The 24,333-nt window shown below is 36.0% G+C and overlaps 2 protein-coding genes across 2 annotated transcripts; one reads left to right on the top strand and one right to left on the bottom strand.

The window, feature by feature from the left end:
• The first annotated feature begins 2,281 nt into the window (after positions 1-2,281).
• On the top strand, positions 2,282-4,964 carry Ankrd37 (ankyrin repeat domain 37). The gene is made up of 5 exons (XM_076852405.1): positions 2,282-2,525; positions 2,732-2,884; positions 3,632-3,723; positions 4,308-4,511; positions 4,760-4,964. Coding segments are annotated over exons 1-5 (477 nt in total). The 5' UTR covers positions 2,282-2,498; the 3' UTR covers positions 4,761-4,964.
• A 112-nt stretch (positions 4,965-5,076) lies between these two features.
• Ufsp2 (UFM1 specific peptidase 2) lies at positions 5,077-24,313 on the bottom strand. Its single transcript, XM_076853700.1, has 12 exons — positions 24,232-24,313; positions 20,414-20,492; positions 19,151-19,334; positions 19,001-19,067; positions 16,746-16,903; positions 16,165-16,357; positions 14,987-15,133; positions 12,020-12,184; positions 11,672-11,796; positions 9,449-9,525; positions 8,250-8,374; positions 5,077-5,201 (listed from the first exon to the last, which is right to left on the bottom strand). Exons 1-12 carry the CDS (start codon positions 24,232-24,234, stop codon positions 5,115-5,117), a joined length of 1,410 nt encoding a protein of 469 aa, XP_076709815.1. The 5' UTR covers positions 24,235-24,313; the 3' UTR covers positions 5,077-5,114.
• Between the last annotated feature and the right edge of the window lie 20 nt (positions 24,314-24,333).

Genomic DNA, 24,333 nt, shown 5'->3' on the forward strand with positions numbered 1-24,333 from the left:
AGGAATTTTAAAATAATTATCAGATTTAATGCACTCTAAACATAATCTTATTTTTTTAAAAAAATGATATGGAGGTACTTTCATCATAAATAATATCCCATTATATGCATTAATTGCATGATATATGTTTAGAACTCTTTAGGATTTCTCTTATGATAGCTTTCTAAACATGAACATATTTGCAAACCTGAAGCTTAATTACATGTTCTTTTAGAAACGGAGCTTATTTAATTGACAAACAGAATAAAAAGGAAATTGGCAATATGGTTATCTGTTTGCCTTATCTCTGACAATATCACTGCAGTGCTACTTAAAAGGTACTGTGAATAATTATCAAAAATATATTTAGTACCATTCTAAGTATGTGTTTGAAAAATCAATATACCAATTTATGTTCAAAGATCCATATGAATTAAAATTTTGTTTAAAACTACTCTGTGGGTTACCGCACAAATTTAATAACAAATTTATTCCAAATTATTTTATGGCTCTCATTACAAAAATATTTTAATGAAAATTAGGACTGAAAAACTACTCATCTTTACAAGACAGTGAGCTTATCCTCTAAAAGCCTAATAAACACACCTATTTTTCAGTCTTCCTTCAGAGAAGTGAATCACTGAAGATTTTAGAGGGAGGAAATATATGGCTGATGGGGGTAGACAGATGCAAATGGCAGGAACATGAAGTTCTGCCATATTTCTATAAAATGGGCCACTGTGCTAATCCCCCATATGCTTTATTTTCCAAGAAGCATTTTTCCTTCAGCCCTGCCTGGATTAAGTGGAAAAGGTATGTCACATTTCTTGGCAAACTACCTGCTACCTGCAAGAGAAATGCAGGCCCCAGATAATGGTAAGAGAATCCCAGTTACCCTGAAGGGGATGACTTTTGTGATCCCTTTTCACAGACCCTTGTCTGGTCCCCTTTGACAGACCAGATCCTGAAACTCAGAGAGAGAAAGATAATTCTTCCTAACTGTAAAATCTGTCAGAATTATAATCAATTAGAACTGTTCAGCATGTGCCAAAGTAACCTAGTCAGCAGGGCACTGGAGACTTAAAAGGCTGATTTCATCTGGCTGTCAGTCAAAAGTCAATAGATGGACCTGGGTGGGACTCTGAAAACTCCTCTGGGTTCCCCCCTAAACTGGAGTACAGGAGAAGAACATTGTCCCTCTCTTCTCTGAGAGGACCCACTCTCTCTCTTTAGAGTGTTCCTTTTCCTATCCCTTCAATAAATTTAAACCCGTTACCCTGAGCCACATGTCTGAAATCTTTCTGACTTAATGGCAAGAGAGTCAAGAGAGAGACACGTTGTCAGTGGCTACAATTTGAAGTCCCTCCGTTTCTGAAGTTTTACAAAGAGGAATGACTCCAGCTAAATAGTTATAAAGAGCTCCAAGGCAGCCATTTCAACCCTTGCCCACCAAGAAGAGACTCTCTCTGTCTTGGCTGTCCAATGGCTGTCTAATGTCCCTTAGACCTGTCCGGATCATCAGAGTGAGGGCCATCAGGTTTCCTCCTCCGTGCTACCCTGTCTCAGGAAACGCCTTATATTTATTGGCTTGGTCGCTGGTTTTAACAGCAAGCAGTCGGTAGCGGTTTCAGCTGTCCCCCAGGAGACACACTACAACGGGTGGCGGTGGCTTGCTTCACAGGAAGTCCCACTGTGGGCATGGTCTCACGTTAAGCCCAACGGGCCTCGCCTGATAATTCATTTAATTTTGGAAAGGGGCAGTTCCTGCGGTAAAAGCTATCCCTCGGGTTCCCTTTAGGCTGCCCTCCAACGGCCCTACTCTGGCTTTCCTTCCTGAATGTCCCGGGAGCGCCGGGACGAGGCTGAGCCAACCCGGGGCAGAAGGAACTCTTTCCTGCGGAGCTGGGGCGAGGGCGGGCGCGGCGCCAGCACCGCACAGAACGGCTTCCAAAGGCGGTGTAGGCGGATGCTACTTATAGTTCCCTCTTTCCTGGTTACGTGCGTGCACGCAGCCACCAAAACCCTCACCCACGACTGCCGCTTTTCCAGAGGGATTAGAGTTTGGCACGGTGGCAGTCTACGTGTCAGCCCATGTGAGGCTCATGGCGGCCGCTGAACCCCAACCCCAGTTGAAATCTTTCCCACCCACTTCCTTCACGGCACATGCGTATTGGGACTCTTTTGGGAGGACAAAGGCTCCGCCCCTAAGTGGGCGGGTCCAGAATGGTCTGGACCGGCCAATCGGAAAACAGACTAGCATTTCCTGCCCCTTCTCCCCCTTCAGCTTGTTTTGTAGGGTTCCGGGTCGCACGTGTTAATGTTTGTGTACGTGCAGCGGCAGCCGAAGGCCTGGTAAAATTCCCGCAGCTGAGGGTTAGGCTGCTGGGGCACAGTAGCAAAGGACCCGCCCGCTAGCCCCGGCAGTCTTTAAATTCTCGCGCATTTGGGCTGCCCTGTGCACTCACCTGCTAGTTTGCAGCGAGTGGCCCACCTCTCTTGTCCACTTCTTTAGACGGGAGATGTTGTTGCTTGATTGCGATCCGGAGGTGAGACACGGACCCTTTTGAGGACTAAAGTTACTAGACGTCTCTCTTCGCTAGCGAGTTTGACAGGAGCGGACTGCTGAGCGCTGCCAAATCAAGCCTTGCCAGAGTTGGAAGGGTTTTTGCAGTGGGAAAAATTTCCAACCCCTGAGAGGTCTCAGGACTGAACAAGGAGAGAGACGGGTATTGAATCTGTTCTCTTCCCACAGGTGGATAGCCTGAAGTATTTGCTGGAGGCGGGGGCTTCTGTCAATGCACCCCCGGATCCTTGGGAGCAGTCGCCTGTCCACTTGGCCGCAGGTGGCGGCCTTGCTTACTTTCTTCTCTGGCAGCTGCAAACAGGTGCTGATCTCAACCAACAGGTAACTAGGTAACTGTTGCTGTGTACAGCCCTCCCCTCCACTGCAAATCCACAAACATTTCCTAGCTGCCAGAACATTCAGTTGTTTCAGTTGTTACAGACAGGTCTGTAGCCTGACTATAGCAGAAATATCATGCGAGATACATATATAAAACTTTCTAGTATCTATGTTAAAGTAGAATGAAACGAGATTAATTTTAGTCATTTAACATGATTTATCTGAAGTATAATTTCACTGTGTAATTAATATGAAACAATTATTAACTTTTACATTTTCTTTTTCATATATTTCACTATCTGGTATGTATTTTACTCTTACAGCAAATCTCAATTCAATATAGCTACATTTCATAGCCATTAGTATCTATTAGCTATAACATTGGACAACATAGGTTTGTGGTTTATTTCAACAGAATTGCTACAATTCAAAAGCCTCAATATAGCAACTGAAATAATACTCAGGAGGCAAGCTCACAACCTTTACAGTTTTCTACAGACCTTAAATTTTTTGACTTCTGTAGAACTTATTTTGTTTGTATTCACTTAAATTTTAGTGAATGTGATTATATACATTTTTGATTAATGAAAACTTTGTATTAAATAGCATGCTAAGGGAAAAGTTTTTAAATTTAAAAATTTAGTCCAGGTAATGAAGTTCTAACTGGCTTCTTCAAATAGCTAATATTAGACTTCACTTACCAGCTTTTATAGTGTTTTGGGGACTAAAATGTGCCCTCTTATCCTAAAGGATGTTTTGGGAGAAGCTCCACTCCACAAGGCAGCAAAAGTTGGAAGCCTGGAATGCCTTAGCCTGCTTGTAGCCAATGATGCCCAAATTGAGTAAGTATAAAATCAGTGGCTTCAAATTTTGTTTTCTTCGATTAAAATATCAGACTCCTCAAGCTTAAGAACATGATTTTGAAAATAATGCTTGCCTGATTGGTAATTTAGTGTTATTTAAATATTTATCTAAGCTATTATTGATATCTAATACTATCAATTGGAGTAAGTGAAAAAAAAAAAAAAACAGAACCTAAGCAATGACAGGTGCAATTCTGTTCTTTATAGCAGTATTCCACTTTTTCTCATTGACTACACCAAATACTCTTGCGTTCATTCAACAATGAAATATAAATACAATGGAGTGCCCACTCTGGGGCTGAATTTTCGAGCCACTAAGGATACAACAGTGAGCAAAAGCAAAATTTCCCTCAGCGTCCTTTACAAGTGCATGCGTGTGCGGGTGGTGCCTGCTAGGGATGGAACACAGGACCTCCACTGAGCTACACATCCCCAGTTTAATACTGCTTTGATTTTTGCCATCGACATTGGTATAAGTCCCAAATTCCTTTATTAAAGAGATATAAATAAAAAGACCAAACAATTATCAATTTTTATTTAATTCAATCTTTGTCTAATTTCAGTTTATGTAATAAGAATGGGCAAACAGCTGAAGATCTTGCTTGGTCATGTGGATTTCCGGAATGTGCTAAGTTTCTTACAACAATTAAATGTATGCAGACAATAAAATCAAATGAACAATCTGACAGGGATCACTGTGTTCCAGTGTTCAGACAGAAACGAAGTTTTGGAAGTACAGAAAATACAAATGGGAAAAGGAGGTGCTGGTAAGTCACTTATAGCTGATTCTTCCTTTCTCACTCAAGATTCTCTTTCCTAGCATAGAATTTATTGTTTCACTTAAATATTGATATTCTTTTATTTCTAGTATCATCTCTTCCTTAATATTTTAATACTGATTATAGTTACTACTACTACTAAATTATAGAAACTAACATTTTCTGCATAGTGGAAATTTGGGGAGAAAACATTTTTAAAAAAATGTTTTTAATGTTAACATATTTTTTGAAAACAGATGTCATGTTGGTTATGAAGCCGCATGAAGAAGGGATTCATCCATGCAGATGTACAAGTGATGGCTTTTGGCATACTGTATGTGTCTAAACTCCTGAGAAGGAGGAAAACTTTCTTCCAAGTGAAGAGAATATTTAAGAATACATGTATTTACATGCTTGTAATATTTTGGTTGTGCATGTTGTCTTTTTATGTTATTAAAGGAATGTCTAAAGAATAAACTGTGCAACAGTTATTATCTTTGCAAAAAGTTATAGTTCAATATCAAACTACACTCAGGATTTACTTTGAAATTAAAATTTTTTATTAACAAGTTTATAATACCATTTTACTACAGTCTTTGAGTCCAAGATAATTTAAATAGTATTTGGTCGCTGAGGAAGACATAAATTATAGTAAGCTTCCTTGTTCCAAAAGTCTGGGCCCTTCCATCCACACCAGCCCTGGATTTGGGAGAAGGGAAAGGAAAATATTTTACTAAGTTCTAAGACCACTCACTAGAAATTGCACACAAAGCTCTGGAATAAGACTCCAATACCTATATAATTCAAGGGTTTTCTAACCGTAGAAAAGTAACTTATTTGGGTCCTTTCAACACAGATTTTAAACTTTTTTTTAATATTTATTTTTTGGTTAGACACAATATCTTTGTTTATTTATTTTTATGTGGTTTAGGATAGAACCCAGGGCCTCGCACATGCTAGGCGAGCACTCTACCACTGAGCCACATCCCCAGCCCAGATTTTAACGTTTAATTCTAGATTATTTAGTCACAGAAATTATCAAAAAAGAAAAACTTCCTAATAGTAATTGTTAGTCCAGATACCACACACTTCATTGGTCCTAAGATGCATAGTTTTATATCTCTGGCAGTCAATAACAAGTATAGCTTATTTGGCTGTATCCTAGATAGGATGAAACATGGTAGAGAAAAACTGATCTTGCCCCATGAGCTGCACTCCGTGTTCTTTCATTTCCTCAGGCTATAACCATTTCCACTTGCCATTCTTCATGCCAGTATTAATCATTTTCTCATGCAGACAAAATTACTTTCAAGCAAAATCATATGATTATATGAAAGTTTATCAAATTTCTTCTAGGATCACTGATTTATTAAAGAATAAAAAGCTGATGACCGGTTTATGTTGTTTCAGAATGAAATGCTTTGAGAAATAATTGGGAAGAGGCTAGCTGGGGACTCTTCAGATACCATGGAAAGACAAATAGTCGTCTTATTCTTTTAACTATATCAGGATATTCTGGCTAAAATTTAGAGTAGCTATAAAAGATAGTGTCTTAGCTCCATTTTTTTCTGTGTGTGTAGAAAGGGGAGGTCTTACTGGAAAAGATCTTTTTATTTTTTTTTGTGTGTTTTTTTTTTTTTTTTTTTTTTTTTTAGGAAGGGGGTCAGGGATTGAACCACAGGCACATAACCACTGAGCACATCCCCAGCCCTTTTTTGTATTTTATTTAGAGACAGGGTCTTGCTGAGGTTCTTAGGGCCTCGCTAAGTTGCTGAGGTTGGCTCTGAACTCATGATTCTTCTGCTTCAGCCTCCTGAGCTGCTGGGATTACAGGTGTGCACCACCATGCCAGCCTATGTTTTTTGTTTTGATTGCAAAAACATACATTGTAAAAATTCAAACATGATCTAAGTTAAAAAAAAAAAAATCCTCTCCCTAGGCAACCACCATTAAGTTTGGATTACCATGTATTAGACGTTTCTATACATTAATAATCTATTTTATTGGTGTGTGTTTTTCACCAAAACTTTAAATTCAATGTCCTAAAATCTGTCTTCTTAACAGACATATATAAAAAGGCTTACACCATTTTTGTTTTAACCTTTTCCGATACTTTCAGACATGTAGGTTTTCTCCTGGCAACCAGATCCAATTTTTTTTTTTTTTTAAAGGAGAAATGGGTAGAGAATGTGCCAAAAGGCAAGTATTTGGAGGACTATGCTTCTCGGAGATGACTGGCCTGGGAATGTAAACAGGAAAGCTCCACAAAAGGGTAAAGAGGAACAGAAGAGTCAGAATTGCCTCTTAGACTGTTGTGTCAAGTGACAGTCAAAATTCTACTGATGGCTGCACTTGGCTTTGGCTTCATAGTTTCTTGTAAGCACTGTGCGTCAAGGGGTTCCTGCTATTGCAGAGTTCTACAGAAGTATAACTCCTAAAATAATGTTAACATATTTTTTGAAAACATATTTTAAAATGTCTTATTTTATGCAACATTTAAATATTACTAATTCATTTCACACATTTTCCACTCTATCAAAATAACCCAAAAGGAGGAGACTGCAATTTATAGAAAAAGCAATCGGGGACAACCTGACTTCCTCTAATTACTTCAGAAAATCTTACATAGATAATTCCATCTAGTGCAAAGCACCTCAAGCCTGTGGTAAAGAAGTAATATCTGTATCACTCCCCTGATGAAAATAAGGCTTTTCCTGGGGTTCTTGCCTGGCTTTAGCTCCTGCCTGTCTCTCCAGCCACACTTCTGCAGCTTGCTCTGAGCACATCCAACTCCTGTAAGTTCTTGGAGTAGCCCGTGCCTTTCTTTCAGTATTGCTGACTTTTTATCCTTAGGGCTTTAGAAAGGTGTAATTACATTTTTTTTTTTTTAAATTTCTGAAACTACCTCACCAATGAATTTCAATGTTAAATCCATCCCATTCTTTGCAAAAAGTGACCTAATTAAACTCCAACTACAAAGTTCAGAGAAACCTTTCTTTGATACTAATGATACTGACCTAAGGAAAACATGACAAAAATGAAGAGTAATGAATGAATAATAAAATAGTAGGATACATTCATTAGTTGATGATTTAAAAGGTTGTATGCGTTCTTTGTAATTTTAACATATTTGGTATAGAACATAATTGTTATTTAAAATTTGGGTTAATTATGGCTTAAAATATTTGTCTCCTGAAGATTTAGTACTCAATTTTCATGTGAGAATCAATTCCCTATAAATCAATTTAAATTAATACTTCCTTTAACTGATATTATAAAACATCAACAAATATTCTTGAGTTGGTCTCAACTTCAAAATCTCTATAGAATAAGATCAGGTTATATGTAAATAAATCAAAAGCAGTCATTTTGCTTGGCTATTTCTAGTTAATTTTAAAATTATAAAAGTTTATATGTTCTACCCTTATATTTTAAGTCATCAGTAAACCTTGATGTATTTATTTATATAAAGCCATAAAATCTCTAAAGTAATATATTTATGAGCTTTGTGTTCCATTATTAAATATAAAAACTGAGAAAGGTTTTATAAATTTAACCTAAATTTTGTCTTTTTCAACCGACTTTGTCCTTCTAGTCTCCCTGTATAGAGAGACAGTTACTCATGATAGCCTTAGAATGCCTCCTCACTGCCCTCGGCTAGTCATCTTTCTGTTGACATCTAGTTTGCTATCCTTCATTTCTGAGTTCTTGGCTTTGTTGCTAAATTTGTGTTAAATGGATACTTACCTTTTCCAGAATAACTTGCAGATCTTCAGCGCCTGTATAATGTGGATCTAGAATCAGAAATTTTATCTGCCCTGTCGTCTCATTCCATGCAACTCCTAGTATTGTGTGGGCTAAGACTCCTCCTCCTAGAGAAGACATGACATACCACAGGCATAAACCATCTCAACTGCCATTATATTTTAAAATAAAGAGACAGATTATTTTGCCCACTTATTGACCTAAATAGCATTAAAATTCATTACCCTAATTGTAAAAGACCATGATGCCAAATATACTCTGAAAAGGTAAAATTTTATCTTTGACACATGAAAGGCGCAATCTGTATTCATAATCACATAAAGCTTGTTTTCTGCTGCCATATCCTTTAAATTATCTAAATTGGATAAGAGCCAGAGGGTCCAAACTCCTCCCAACAGAACAATCACTGCTGTGGAGCCTCTGCTGTATTTGCTCTGATATCTCCAATGATATGGCCCACCCACTCTTTCTGATATTCTGCCATCATCTGCCTATCTGTTTCTTTCATACTACTCTTAGTTTGCCTTGTGTCATTACAGGACAAGTCTTATTCTTCAGAGACTCATGAATGTTTTGATCAACCAACCCAATATTCTTATTCTACAAATAAAGCCCAGAGAGGTTAAGTCATTTGCACAGTGTCACACGGATAGCCAAGTGACAGAGCCATGACTTTTGATGTCTAGTCAAGAGACCATCTCCTCTTTTTGTTTTGCTATTGGGGCTTGGATGCAGGGGTATTTTACCACTAAGCTACATTCCCAGTCCTTTTTATTTATTTATTTAGAGACGGGATCTTGCTAAGTTGCTCAAGGCCTTACTGAGTTGCTAAGGCTGGTCTTGAACTTTTGATCCTTCTGCCTCAGTCTCCCAAGCTGCTCGGATTATAGGTGTGTGCCACTGCACCTTTATCCTTTTTAATACTTCTCTTAGTTTTCTAAATGTTTAAAGATAGTTATCATTTCTTTTCTTAGCTTTTACTTTTTGTTATTATAATCTTTTTTACAACCTGTCAAGAACCTTGTAAATTTTTAAAATATCCAGAGAGCCAATATTATGGTATAGAATTTAATTTTAAAATGTTTAAAATGACTTATTTTATGCAACATTTAAGTATTACTAAGTCATTTCACACATTTTCCACTCTATCAAAATAGCCCAAGATGTTCAAGATACCTTACCAATCATTACTGGAGTGCCTTCACTCTGGAAATGATTAGCCAGTTCCCGTCCTCGTGAAGCCATTTCTGAGCCTTGGCTAGAAAGAAACCATTTTTCCATTAGATGAACTACTTTGAACACTAAGGTCAAATAATGAGTTTGGTGAGCCAATGTTTTCTACCTTTTGTTTTCCTTTTGGTTTGTTATTGAAACAAAAAAGTAAAAATCAAGTGGTACAGAATAGACTTAGAAAGCATCCCTCCCCACCCACTGCCAAAGGTGACTAGAAAGCAATTTAAAGCATCAGAAACTAAATATTTAAGGCTACTAACTATGCTAGGAAAGAAGAAAGGCCTGATTTTCTTCTTCTGGAACTGCATAAAGAAGGTTCTAGATTTTTAATACGAGATTCAAACTGTTCATCTTGATGTCCAGGGCATTCTTATGCAGAAATTTAATTATTAGAAAAAAGGAGAGTTTTTTATTTATATATTTTTGGTGGTGCAGGGAATCAAACCCAGGGCCAAGCATGCTAGCCAAGTATTCTACCTCTGAGCTACATCCCCAGCTATGGCATTTCTGAGTCTGTATTTTCTCTTCCTTAATACCTACTTATACACGTGACAGAGGAGATTCTAGGACTGAAATATATGTCTGTGAAGTTGATATGAAAATTGCAAAATGTTGTTAAGTACAACATAATTATTATGCAATTTCTACTTTTGAGAAAAGGAAAGAAAGATGGAGAGGTAAAGGGAGGTACATATATATTCCTTGACTCACAATAGGATTCCATCCCCAAAACCCATTATTTAAATTGAAAACACTATAAGTTGGAAATGCATTTAAGATACCTCATATACCAAACATCACAGCTTAGCAACATAGTACATTGCATTTCTTCTTGTAAACAAATGGCTAACTGGGAATTAGCCCACCACCACCAGAGTATTAAACTGCATATCACTACGCAGGAAAAGATCAAATTTTCAAAGTAAGGGAGTTGGGTTTGTGGCTTAGTGGTAGAGCACTCATGGGTGAGTCACTGGGTTCAATCCTCAGCACCACATAAAGATAAATAAATAAAGGTATTTGTGTCCATCTACAACTAAGAAATATTTTTTTAAAAATTTCAAAGTAAGGTTTCTACTGAATGAGTTATTGCATTTGTGCCATTGTAAAGTAATAAATCATAAGTTGGCCCATTATAAATCAGGCACTATTAGTATGTTTTTTTGTTTTTGTGTTTACTTTTTTTGGAGGTGCCAGATGATGCTAAACCTTAATTTTTGGCTTAATAGGGAATGTATAAATAATGTTTTAATGTACCAAAACTCACTTGAAAAAATTATTTGCTTCTTAATCTGTCATTATTTAGCAGTGATTTCCATAACTATTCCAAATTCCAATTGTGAAATCAGACATATTAAAGCACTTGATAATGAGGATACTATAACTATAGTTATCAATAAAAAAATACATTTAAACACCTGAGGTCATACAGTATAGAGTTGGCTAGTTATGGTTAGAGAAAGTGATATAACTTAATTTATATTTTCTCATTTTAATAATAAAATTCTCTAGAATTGTAAGATAAGTACATTATTTGGACACATTATTGGTTTATTAATATCTTAGAAAAAGAGCAAGAGGCAAACAAAAATGTCAGTCACAGATCAAGATTTGATTTTGTCCTTTCAAGACTTTTTGAAGAATTAAGCACTCAAAAACCAGACTTTAGCTGGATGTGGTGGTGCATGCCTATAATCCCAACAGCTTGGGAGGCTAAGGCAGGAAGATTACAAGTTCAAAGCCAGCCTAAGCAACTTAGGCCCTAAGTAACTTATCAGAATGTTGTTTCAAAATAAAAAATAGAAAAGGGCTGGGGAAATGGCTCAGTGTTTAAGCACCCCTGAGTTTAATCCCTGGTACCAAAAAACAAACAAAAATACCCAAACTAGACTTTGTAAATACAAAGGTTAAAATACTTGTAAGTTTTCTTTGTATAGGCTAAAATTAGGCCTAGACAATGAAAGTATATACCACAGTTTATTTGTAAACTCAAAAGTCTTCTAAGAGCAAATAAAAAAATTTAGGGTTAAAAAATGAAACTTATAAAGTAAGGAGAAAGAGAAAGGAGTGAAAATAAATAGGGGGAAATATATAATTTTTAAAATTATTTTAATAAAAATGACAAACTGTCACTTTGAAATGATTTACCTAAATTCTTAAAGTGTTCTTACCTGACAAACAATATTTTTGAAGTTATACCAATCAATTGGTTTAGTACCAGCTGTACCTCAATAGATCCAATCCATTGCCGTGATCCGACAAATGTTGCTGGTTTGTCACCGGCATCAACTAGAGCCTTTATGTGTTTAAAAATATAAAAAAATCCATATACATGACAACTATTAAAAATTACATTTAGGGTATTTTCTCTGATTACCAGTATGAGAATATTTTTTTCCTTCAAAATAACAATATGTCTACACTACAGGGCAATAAAAATTATTAATGGTATTATATTAAATTATTAATGGCTAATAAAACATATACTTGCTTATAATTTAAAATGGGGTGTTTAGTACCTGCTGAATTTCCCTGTGTGTTGGAATGGCTCTCTCTGTGTATCCCTGATGTCTGAACCAAGAGCAGATAGTCTGCAGCGATCGGTAGGCACAGCCCCAGCCATTGTCATCTATCCGATCCTGCATATAATGGTGATAACCATATATGCCCTGGACCACATAAATCTATATAAAAAGAAGAAATATAATACAATATTAACTTAAGATAGAAGTACATATTTTATACATATGCCTGAAGCATGTTTACTGTTCTGACTATTGCTTTAGAACCTTGTAAAAATAGTCAATCCCCAAAAACCAAATGCCAAATGTTTTCTCTGATATAAGGAGGCTGATTCATAGTGGGGTTGGGAGGGGGAGCATGGGAGGATTAGATGAACTCTAGACAGGACAAAGAGGTGGGAGGGGAAAGGAAGGGGCATGGGGATAGAAAAGATGGTGGAATGAGATGGACATCATTACCCTAAGTACATGTATAAAGACATGAATGGTGTGAATATACTCTGTATATAACCAGAGACATGAAAAATTGTGCTGTATATGTGTAATATGTGAATTGTAATGCACTCTGCTGGTATATATAACAAATTAGAAAAATAAATAAATAAATATGCCTTCACAGAACATTATACCCTCTTTCTTGGCTTTTATTAAAAACCAAAGTTCCTCAACAGTGGACCCAACAGTGGTCTCCTTTCCAACTTCATCTCCTTTGCTTTTCCCTATTTCTTCATCTGGTTTGGGTTCAAATACACCAGGGATAATCTGACCTCAGAGCCTTAAGGTTCTCTTGGATAGAAAAACTATTTACCCAAATAATTTTACAGCTTCACCCTTCTTCCACTCAGGTTTCCATTAAGTTGTCAGAGACCCTCCCTGACCATCCAACCTAAAGATGGCATGCTCACTCTCACCACCCGTCTTCTGCCCTGGACATCATCTTTAGCCTACTTTATTCTGAAGCATATCACTATTTGATGTTTAACCTAACATTGCTTCTATAACAGACTGGGCACTCAATTGATACAAATGTTGTTGAATAAATGATGATCTGCCTGAATGAATAAATGAAGGACTAAAGGAATGTATAAACAAATAAGTGAAGGATTCATAAAATGCTTCTGCATTTTATAAACAGCCCAAGGTGTTATTTAATAACTCTAAAATAAAGGTTGATATTATAAAATTCTTAGTTGTAGTATAATGCTAAGAATGCACATCTTTTTTTATAAACCAATATTATTTTCTAAAACAATTGAATTGCTTGTGAAATAAAAGTCTGTTCAGTACTGACATAATTTTTTTCCCAAAAATAATTTTGATCAGGGTGTTGACTGAGTCCACAGATGCACAACCATGGATATGGAGGGTCAACTGTGTAAGAATCCTTCTTGGAACTGTTGTGGAGGCAGGGAGTGAAAAAGGAAGGTGTGTTCTGTCAGACTGATAATGTTCTAGTGCTTAAATAAGTAGGGGCTCCTCGGTACTCATTTCCTTGCTATGCTATACATTTTACATATGTATTATATGTACATATAAAATATTACATAATAAATATTTAAAAATTATTATCAATGCTTCTGGCTCCTTTGTAATACAGATAAGGAATTTCATTGTCACAAATGTATCAGTATTCACTTAGTATTTTGAGTGTCAAAGTTCTCTTTAAAGAATTAAAAGAGAATATATGATATAATATCTACCCGGAGGAGTTCTGAATATAGTCTGAGAGAGAAAACATTTATGTAACCATCTACTAGAAAAACCATCAAGAGTTTTACTTTTTGTCTCAACAAAAAGTATAAAACTCTGTTTTATACTTCCTATTCTATATGATTCTATGTCTGTGACAGAGCAAGATTTTTAACAAGGAATAGGTCTGAAGATTTCTTCCCATCTTTTCAAAATAAGTGAGTCATTTAATATCTCTGAAATGCTCTCTAAAGACTCGTGTGTGTACATGTAACAGTGAGTGCTCAGAGTTCTTTCTAGGGGAGGTGATGTGTCCACAGTTCTGTCAGATGGAGTTAAGTGCATTCAGATGGATAAGACTAAAAGTAGGCCCCTATTGTATCATATATTCAATTTAGTTCTTCAGATTTTCTTACAAAAGCCCCTGGACACTCAGAAGGTGCTGAATAATTGTCATGAAAAGACAGCCAATTAAATTTTCTTACTTTTGGGAATCTGAACTGAGAAGTGCAGAGTGAACCAGTAAGGAACAGGTAATGAAGTTGAAATGAAGCACACACTGAGCAGCTAAGAGGAAGGATAGGAAAAAGTCCTACACAAACTGAAACAATGAGGATACAGAAGGTATGAAACTGAGAAAAGATAGAACAGGTCACTCAGGATCAAAAAGAGACACATAGAAAGCAACGGAATAGCCATCAAGGAGTCCATGTAGGACTTGAGAGATACTCGGACAGCTACCAGTCTCAGGGTTCCTTTGTTTTAAGAGGGCCAGCTATGCTCCTATTCCTATTTCTCATTGGTCTATATGTATCTTTAACTCCTTTCTCCATTCCTTTTATTTAAGGGAGAATCTATCCTTTATGTGAGAATCTATCCCTTATAACCAGGTAGATTACATACAGAAAATAAGACCAAAAAGTTGTCAGATATATCCTTCAGTGTGGTTTGTGCAGATATGCCCTTAATTAGAATGATTTTGCAGTTTCAGAATGAAAAAATGGGACAAACTTTCAAAGAAATCAAGGAATGAAATTTGAGTAAGAGAAATGTGGTATATACTCTCCACTCTCAGGTCACTATTAATTACTTACTCTTTTAGATCATTGTTAATTACTGCTATCTTAAAGACTGTGCAAAGAAATAGGTAATAAATTAATTTTTTAGGGAAGACATATATTATGAATCAATCCTTAAAACTTTTCTTGGGTACCAACAAAAAATAAATGAGACAAATGATCAAATGACTCTTATATGCAATTAGTTAAAACTCACCATATGGGCTTCTATGTTAGGTGGATTAAGATAAATATGTGGATTTCTAATGTAACCATCTTTGTATGGCTCATCTGGAAAGTGATAAGCATTAGACCTTTTGAAATAAGGTCTGTCACATGGCAAACTGAAGAGATCATGTAACTCCTAAATGAAATCAGAATCAACAAAGAAGTTAATGATTAAGATTCTTTGTCAATAAATAAAGATATAAAACAAATTATATTTGACAAAGATAAAACTATATCAAAGTATTTTGAAAAATCATGTTAAGAGCACTTTACAAACATAAAGGGTACTGATTAAATTATAGAGTAGAAGTTAGTGGTATTAAACCAACCAAAATGGCATGAAAATAAAAATATATGTACATGTTTAAAATGTGATATTTTCTCAACTGTATAAAAACATGTAATGGTTACTTTTAAAACTCTGACATCACTCCTATGTACTCCAGTGTTTAAAAAGACCACCTGGGACAGATGTTACCTCTGCAAATCAATTCACCTTGCATTTACAGAGAGGTATACAGGGTTAGAATATTACACTACTTCTTAGGGATAGATTTTAGGAAAATGGCCCCATAATACAATTTGATGGGTTATAGGTAAGGCCACATATCAAAAAGATACACTTAAAAAATAGTCATTTTTACCAATAAATCTCATTTCTTTAAATGCTAGTTATGTTTTTACCCACATTCCTTTAATAAAACCTAATAACCCTACCTAAGGTAAAGTATTATCATAGATCATAATCAGCATTCGCATAAATTCTAACATTCCTTCCTTAACTGTAATCTTGTTTTTTTTTTTTCTTCCCCACAAATCTGGAAGTAACAGAAGGGAAAAGCAATTTGTTAACAATCATCAGTTAATCTAAACATGCTACATCTTTTCATTTTTGCATTTCATTATAGAAAAATTATAAAAATTCCATAGAATGTATGAACCAAATGGAGCATTCAAAATTAAAATATAACCAGCACAATATTTTTTCATTAGTAATACAAAAAAAGTTCCATGAAAACAGAAACTAAATAATATAAAAAACTAATAATTTATTTCCATACTTTTAAGATAAATTACAAAACAATTTCCTTTTACTGGAAATATATAAATAAATATAACATGAACAATGGTCATTGTCTTTTTCAAGAATAAATGAATTGATTTTACCTTTCTATAGGCCTGCAGCTGGCCATCCGGAATTCCTGATGGATATGAAACTGTTACAAGACCTTTTTCTCCTGGTAATAAAAAGTGCAATGGTTCAGGAACCACAATAGATGTTTCTTTCATATATCTCAAAATGCATTTTTCCATATCAGTTAGTTGATTATGAATTGCATCCACTAGAAGTTTACGAACTCTGTGGGGGGAGGAAATTCACAAGTGTATTAACAAAAGTCTTAGTGGCTACTGAATCAAAGTGTAGAGCTAATATATCTTTAACATAGTAAAAACTTGATTGGATCAAGTTAGTTAAAACATGTCTGGATCAGGTTTGTTAAAAGAAGTCTAAATTATGTCAAGTAAAAGAAACTGTATTTTCGCTCTGTGTGGATAAAGGGAAACCCTTTAGTTTTTGGCATACTACCCTACTTTCTCCAAATAAATAATTACTAGGTGACTCTTTGGTTGATAATAAAAACAACAACCACTCAAACATGCCATTCTAATATCTAAAAATGGGCTCTGATTACTTTGCAGGAAGGGTCTTCATTTAAATGTGGCAGTAATAGTATAAAAATACTTACTTTCCCCATGTTTCTTCTGGAGAAACAGACAGAACTGCATCGACTGGCAAGGTCATATTAACATAGTGATGTCCTCCACTTTCCCTTTCAATGATGGGGGTTACAGCGGCCAGAGATGTTGACATTTCCAGCATAAGATCTATGTTTACTATTTGATGCTATATAGATAAACAGCAATGTCAACTTGTTGAACATTAAGCCCAAAATATGAAGGATAAGTAAAAGGACCTTTTTTTTTAAGGACAATAAATAAAGTTGCAGTGAATTTTTTAAAAGTACAAATCTTAAGAAATTTCTTTTTGCTTCAAAATACTCTGGGCAAAGAGGGAGAGTGGATAGGAAGTAAAGATGAAATCAGACTGGACATATGTTGACACAATGTTAATGCTAGGTATAGGTTCACCATGGTTCATTAGACTAGTCTCTCAACTTTTGTATGGATTTTAATTGTTAAAAAAATTCAAACAAACACCATAAGATAACTACACACAAAAGGAACTTTGACTATATACCCCTGGTTTAAATACATACAGACCTATAAACCAATGTTCAGCTGTATTTACTAGGTTTGATTTTTGCAGTGGTAAGAAATGATTCTAAAACTATTTTCTGTGTCTGAACAAATTTTGCAAAATACTGAGGATACTGGCAGTCAAGCTTCTCATTGGGAGTTGTTGATAACTTGGTGGAATTGAAGTGGTATTGAAGGAATCAATATTACTTACACTGATAGATATGCAGTGTGTATCTATCTATCTATCTATCTATCTATCTATTCCATGAAGAATGACTGATTCCTGAGCTGGAACAGGGAAAGAATATGTTGCACCTGGACCATCTTATGGAAAGACAGAAAGGAGTGCTCAAAGATATAATTGTAAAAAGACAACAGAGGTGGCTTGAAGATGCTTCTATTGGTCAAATCTTAGAAAATATATGTCAAAATAACTAATGATAGTACCAGATTATAGTTCATTTCATAAAATAAGAATCTAAGCTTCCATGCAAATGAGAAAAAAATAAAGAGGGGTGGGGGGCAGGCGGACTCTTCCTTATAGTACAATGCTATCTAATAAATGTAGAAGGAAATGATAGAAAAATCACCAGGTTGTAAGCATCATATTGGATTCTGGTGAAATTTGACAATGGTGGTTAAGAGCTGGATTAGAAGTATTCTCTCATGGGATATTAATCATAATGGAATACATAGTACCTTTACCACAGAGAAAACTAGTAGATACCATCTTATGTAAGTGATGAAAGTTAATATCACTAAGAATTGTAACAAACTGATAGCATCTGCCTCTTTAGTACACTATACTGGAAAGGACATAATATCTCTTCAGTGATATTCCTGACCATAACACAGGAATCTAATGACCAGAAAGCATAAAAACAAACTCAAATCAGGGAATATATTATGAAATAACTGACATGTACTACTCAAAATGTCAAGTTCTAACTATTGATAATTTTCAAATCAATCTCCACCTCACAATTTTTTGTGCACATCACATTTGTAAATTTAATAGCTCGTCTGTGTCTTACTTCTGTCAAACATACCCATAATGACCTCATTTTTCTTCATCACTTTCCATCTTTTCTCAAGTAAGAAACTGGTTGTGCCATATCCAATCAATTTCCAAATACAATTCATTGTATACTCTAAATATTTTTTGTATCCACTTTTTCTTCTCTATTCTCATAACTGGTGGTTTAATAAGGTCTCGCTAATCTCATAGGCACCCATTGTCCACCAATCAGATTAAAAAAACACTATACTCACTCTAACTTTGTACAACTTCCTACCTGGAAGAAGTGTTTCCATTTTTCATCTCTGGAAAAATTTGTGGAATATGGCAGGTAATTAGTAATACTGGTGCAAAAATCAGTAGAACAAAAAACAGTGTGAACAACAAGAAATCCTTTAACATTCATTATTTTACATGTCATAATGTGTCCCTTTGTCATGTATAAGAATGAGCATTTTTATGTACTTTTATTTAGTTTTAAATGATTTGTAAAAGTATTCAAGTCTGTTTTATTTTTTGTGGAAACAAAGAAAGCATTTTAAAAAATTTCCAAGATATGTATTATAGTGAGATAAAGTTTAGATATGTGAAACAGACACAAAACATTTTTGAAACTCAATGTTCTGACCTATAAAAATAAGGTTAGATTAAACTATCTATAAGATCTTAGCTCCAAATTTGAGGATTTAATATTTTTATTAATAAGACAAGTGATTTGCTTACCATGTCTGATAATTTTTTGTCTTTCTTTCTCATGAATTTTCGTTTTGTATCTTCTTCCTGCTCAGATCTAAAATTTTTGATACACAGATATATTTAAAAATATGAAGTGATGTTTTGAAAACATTTTTAGAAATCTTTAAATATACTTACTTAATAAAGCGCATTATGTTCTTACAAGCAGAGCTATCAGTCAGTTCTCCTGGAATGGTGTTTATGTCACTATTAGGCCACACATACACTGAACTATGGCAAATTCTGAATACAAGTGCATTTGAAGAAAGCTTTTTCGACAGGTCACTCAATACACGTTTTAACGCCTTCTTGATAAAAATTTCTAAATTAAAAGAATATGTAGAAGGTAAGAAAAATATTAGATTTTTCAATCCAAATTCTTTCAAATACACAGGAAAGTAGAACATAGTGAAACTGACTCTCAGATACCCATTTCCATTAATTATAACAAATATTTTTGCCTTTCTATTTGTTTAAAATTGAGATAAAATTTACAAACCATAAAATTCATTCTTTTAAAATAGGTGGCTTTTAATATATTCCCAAGGTTTTATAATCATCACCAATTCCAGAAAATTTTCATGACCCTACAAAGAAATCCCATCCCTATTAGCAGTTAAGTCTTCATTCCTCCTACACTTTTCATTTCTTATCTTTCTGAACCTCTGTGTGGCTGTAATATAATTGATCATACTTTTAATGAGTGATTTCATTTATTATCAAGGTATTAGGTATCACATTTATGGACATCACATTCCTTAGCTCCAATTCTGACCACTTTACCCTAAATTTCAGACAAATGTCTGTTGGGAATCTGTACTTAATGTCCCATAGGCATCTTGAAATTCTCAAACACAATTCATCACATTCCTCCTCTGGTATTCTTTATCTTTGTTTATGGCAGCAGTCCAAGTCAGAAGCAGGATGAGATCCTAAAACATGTTTTATACTAATCCCATTGATTTTTCTCCTGTGGACTTTCTTATACTATTATAATAGTATTTTTAAAAGTAGGGTCTGGAGATGTGGGGTTATGTACAGCTGCAAGTCTAAAATGTACAAATGTATTAGATTTATTATTTACATTAGGCTCTGGATGTATTATGTACATTATGCTCATTGGCAATATTTATGTTTATTGTAATAATTTTCTGCAAGAGGCAGAAAAATTCCCTAAGGGAAGGAGGGGACTTTTTTTTTTTAATTGCCACAGAGGTACCCATGGACTGGTAAAGGCGCTATAACCATGTTTAAGTTTAAATACTACTTAATTCACTTACTAAATATATAACCTTAGTTCATTTAACCTGTCTTTCACTTGTTTTCATCTGCCAAATGGAATCTCAGTATATTTTATCATTAATTTTATGATAAAAAGGTAGAAGTTTTCTCAACACCTACCATTAGCAGTTGGTAGCTGGAAAGCCAGATCAAGGCCTCCTCTTATTCTGAAGAGTATATCCATAGTTTCTGAAATTACCTAGAATAAAACAAAAATTCCCTTTTAAAGCAAAACATACCCATCCTCAAATAAATTAGAATCTATTAGACTTTAGAGTAAGGCATTAATTAAGCTTGAATCTTTGGATTATTTCTTGAATTAGTTCCTTGTTTTATGGAGAAAAATAGAATGCGATGCCTTGTGTTTAATCAGCTTTTCATACCTGTGACCAAAATACCTGACAAAAACAACTTAGAGGAGAAAAAGTTTATTTTGGGGTCAGGGTTCAGATGTTCAGTTTCTGGTTGGTCAGTAGACTCCATTGCTCTTGGCCTGAGATGAGGCAAAATATCATGGGAAAAGGGTTTTGCAGAGGAAAGCTGCTCAGCTCATGGCAGCCAGGAAAGAGAGACAGCACATGTGCACTTAAGATGCTAATGACAAAACATAATCTACCTTCTCCAGCCATGTCCCACCTGCCTATAGTTACCACCCAGGAATATATCCAAATTATTAAACTACCAAGTGGGTTAATCCACCCATTAAGTTACAACTCTCATTAATCTACTCATTTCACCTTTGAACATTCCTGTCTTGCCTAACATGAGCTTTTTGGGGGGGATATCTTGTTGGAATAAGTTTCAGTCTCAGCTAGCAGCTACTAGCAGCTCGGAAGTGCCTGAAATATCCACCTTCCTTCAGGCCTGACAGGAGCGCCTGCAGGATGGGGTGAAACCACATCCTCAGCACTTGTGGTTAGCATTGCCAAACTGCCCGGCTAAGAAACTGAGAGTCAGGGGCTTCAGGGCATGGAACCCCTGACTCAGTAAGGGTTAAAGACCCTTCCAGATTGCTTTCTGCCACGACAGCAATATTTAGAGTTTCCTCACAGTGCAGTTACATTAGGCAGAAGATGATTGGCTTATGGATATTGTCTTGCTTATGTATGACTGACAGGCACGCCCCACTCAAACCCTATAACCATTATGTGCATTCCAAAAATAAACTGAGCTACTGGACAACGACCTGAGACGGGTCTCCAGCCAGTTCATTCACCAGCTCCCGGAGTCTGTGTGTTGATTCCACGTCTCTATCCCCCCTCGACAAGGTAGCCGAGTGACCATCGATCACGAAGGGACTAGGAACACATTCAATACCTAATATCCAAACCATAACATCCCTAAATTTTAAATCAAGGGTTTTCATCCTTCCATACTTAAATTACCTGGGGAACTTAAAATTTTGATACTTGGGTTGCACCCCCAGAAATTAAGTTAGACCTAGGCAAAAGGATATTTAAAAGCTTCCTCTGCCCCCATGCCAGTGATTCTAATGTGCAAAAAAAGGTTGAGAACTACAGTTTTAAGATGATAAAGTTATAGTCTTGAGGGATTTAACAACGACATGAAAACATAAATGGTAAAGAACCAGTTTAAGAACAGAATAAGAAAATTGAACGTAATCTGATGACACCTGGTGGACAAGACAATGAGAGGAAACTAACAAATCATTGGGATGGTGTTAGTATAAACTGGAAACTCTTCTTAGAAGGTGGCAATAAGAATCAAAGCTTTTTGAGCTGGGGTTGTGGCTCAGTGGCAGAGCATTCACCTAGCATATGTGAGGCACTGAGTTCAATCCTCAGCACCACATAAAAAAATTAATAAACAAAATAAAGATAAAAAAATACACTTAAAAAAAGAATCTAAACCTTTTATAGTCCCATCTTTGGGCTAGTGGTTCTGCAGATAGAAATTTACTCTAAGAAAATCTGCAAAACTCAGAAAAATTAAGGTATTTTAACCAATTACCATCAACAGAAGATTGGTTAAATAATTATGAATATCATACAACTATAAAAACCACTTAAAATGGAATTTAAATGGCATAGGATAACACTTGCAATGTGGAACATGCAGAGGGAGAACTTGCAAAATGGAAATGGTCAACGGTTCTTAACTTGGGTCCATATGCCAAGTTCCAGGTAGTCAATGATGATATATGACAAACAAACTTTATCACTGTGTGTGAGAGAGTGACCAAAAGACACCACCAGCAAAGGTAGGGAGTGGGAAGAGGGAGAGCTTGCTTTTGAGGAGAGGTTTCAAAGATTTTGTCATATTCTCAAAATATGTCTTAATCAGGCTGAAAAATCATACTGCACAGTGAGAACCATATTTGGAATTAAACAGATACTGACATTGACTATGGACATTGATCCTCAGAACATAAAGTAGGTACCATTACAACTTTTTCTCACTTCACAAATATCTTGTTTTTCTTTAAGAGTAACTGCTTTTATTTATTCTAAAAATTGTAACCTGTTGAAAGATCCCACCCTTTGTCCCAATTCTGCTTCTGGGAATTTATTCTAAGGAAATAATCAAGAAAGTTCAGGACATATTCAGCTTCACTGTTGTCCATTTATCCTACTGCTGTTTAGCATAGTTAAAAAAAAAAAAAAAGAAGAAGAAGAAGAAAAAGAAAGGGGAAAAAAAAGAAACCACTAAAGTAGCTCTCCTAAGAAGTTGGTTATATAAAGATCAATACTACCATACAAACAGTATATGGACATTTGAATAAAAAATATTTTTAAAAAGAAGGTAAAAGCTATAAAGAGGCAAGTGCAGATTTTAATTCTGCTACTTACTGCATGATTTTGCCCAGTATAATTTCTCGTCTATTTCTCTTCTGTAAAACTGGGAAAAGAAGGGTTGTCATGAACATTCCATATGTGAAAACACGGGCGTCTCCCTGGACTTCTGAATCAAGATCCTCTCTGAAGAAATAATATTTAAGCTGAGATGTGACAGTTAAGTGGGTAGGAGTAGCAGGAATATTAACACTTCCAGAGGAATAGGGTGGGGTTGGAGGTAGAAGAGCCCACTACAACAAGGGAATGGACTCATGAAGGCCTGCTTAAAAGACCACTTAGGAGACTAGCCTCGATGATTAGAACTAACAGTAACACGGACAAGGATGGCAACAGTGGAGAGAGTGACAATGGATAGGCAATTAGAAGTAGAATCTATAGGACTTGGTTAAGGATTGGACATTCATTTGAGAAAAGTAAGGTGTTAAGGGTGATTTCCAAGTTTTTGGCTGGCAGGTGGATTGTGGTGTCATGTGCAGAGATGGGAATTCCTGGAGCAAGAGCAGATGTGGAGTGAGGGAGGTGAAAATGATGAGTCTTTTGAACCTGCAGGGTTTGAAATATATATGAGCAATCCAAGGAGGCACAGTTAGCAGATTTATGAATCTGGAGCTCAGAAGAAAGGTCTAAGCGGGAGACACAAAATTGGGAGAAAGCATACGATGTAAAGTGTTCCTGTTAATCTAGGATAGGGATTGGAGGACCTGGCTGAGCTATGAGACAGGAGGGAAACCAGGAGAGTGCAACATCGAAGCTAAGGGAACAGAGTATTTATTTGAACAGCTATTTCTCTTTTCTAGTTCAAAATCCTCTTTCTTAATAATAGCCTTCAAATACGACGAATAATGCCTCATTCTAAAAAAAAAAAGAAAAAAATTACAAGGAGGAGAGGCAGGGATCGAGTATCCCAACGCAGCTGAGCCCACGGTGCAAGAGTTAGTGGACAGATTCCCTCTGGCTGCAGCTGGGAGAGAGGCCCAGGCTGCAGACTCCAGACAACGTAGTTTGCAGCGACCTTCGTGGGCCGGGGAGCCCGTCTCCCTTTAGGGTCTCGGGCCCATACTTGCACCATCTGCCCAAGTCCGAGGGGAAACGCAGGGGTCGGTGACGAGCAGAAGCGCTTACCATGTCCACGACGTGGGGGTGACACAGACGTCTACTTCAGCCTACGGGATCTGGGGCCGGCCGGGAAGTGGCGTCATCGCCGGCCAAAGGGTAGGGCTTGGG

This window comes from Callospermophilus lateralis, chromosome 4 (genome assembly GCF_048772815.1).
Source record: "Callospermophilus lateralis isolate mCalLat2 chromosome 4, mCalLat2.hap1, whole genome shotgun sequence".
Classification (NCBI taxonomy): Eukaryota; Metazoa; Chordata; class Mammalia; order Rodentia; family Sciuridae; genus Callospermophilus; species Callospermophilus lateralis.

Excerpts from the sequence above, each read along its gene's own strand:
- Ufsp2 (XM_076853700.1), bottom strand. Across the intron at positions 19,335-20,413 it reads CCAGCTACCAACTGCTAATG|AAATTTTTATCAAGAAGGCG; the intron begins GTAGGTGTTGAG and ends CTTTTAATTTAG. Across the intron at positions 19,068-19,150 it reads AACATAATGCGCTTTATTAA|ATCTGAGCAGGAAGAAGATA; the intron begins GTAAGTATATTT and ends CAAAAATTTTAG.
- Ankrd37 (XM_076852405.1), top strand. The coding sequence starts at position 2,499 with ATGTTGTTGCTTGATTGCGATCCGGAG. Across the intron at positions 2,526-2,731 it reads TGCTTGATTGCGATCCGGAG|GTGGATAGCCTGAAGTATTT; the intron begins GTGAGACACGGA and ends CTCTTCCCACAG. Across the intron at positions 2,885-3,631 it reads GTGCTGATCTCAACCAACAG|GATGTTTTGGGAGAAGCTCC; the intron begins GTAACTAGGTAA and ends CTTATCCTAAAG.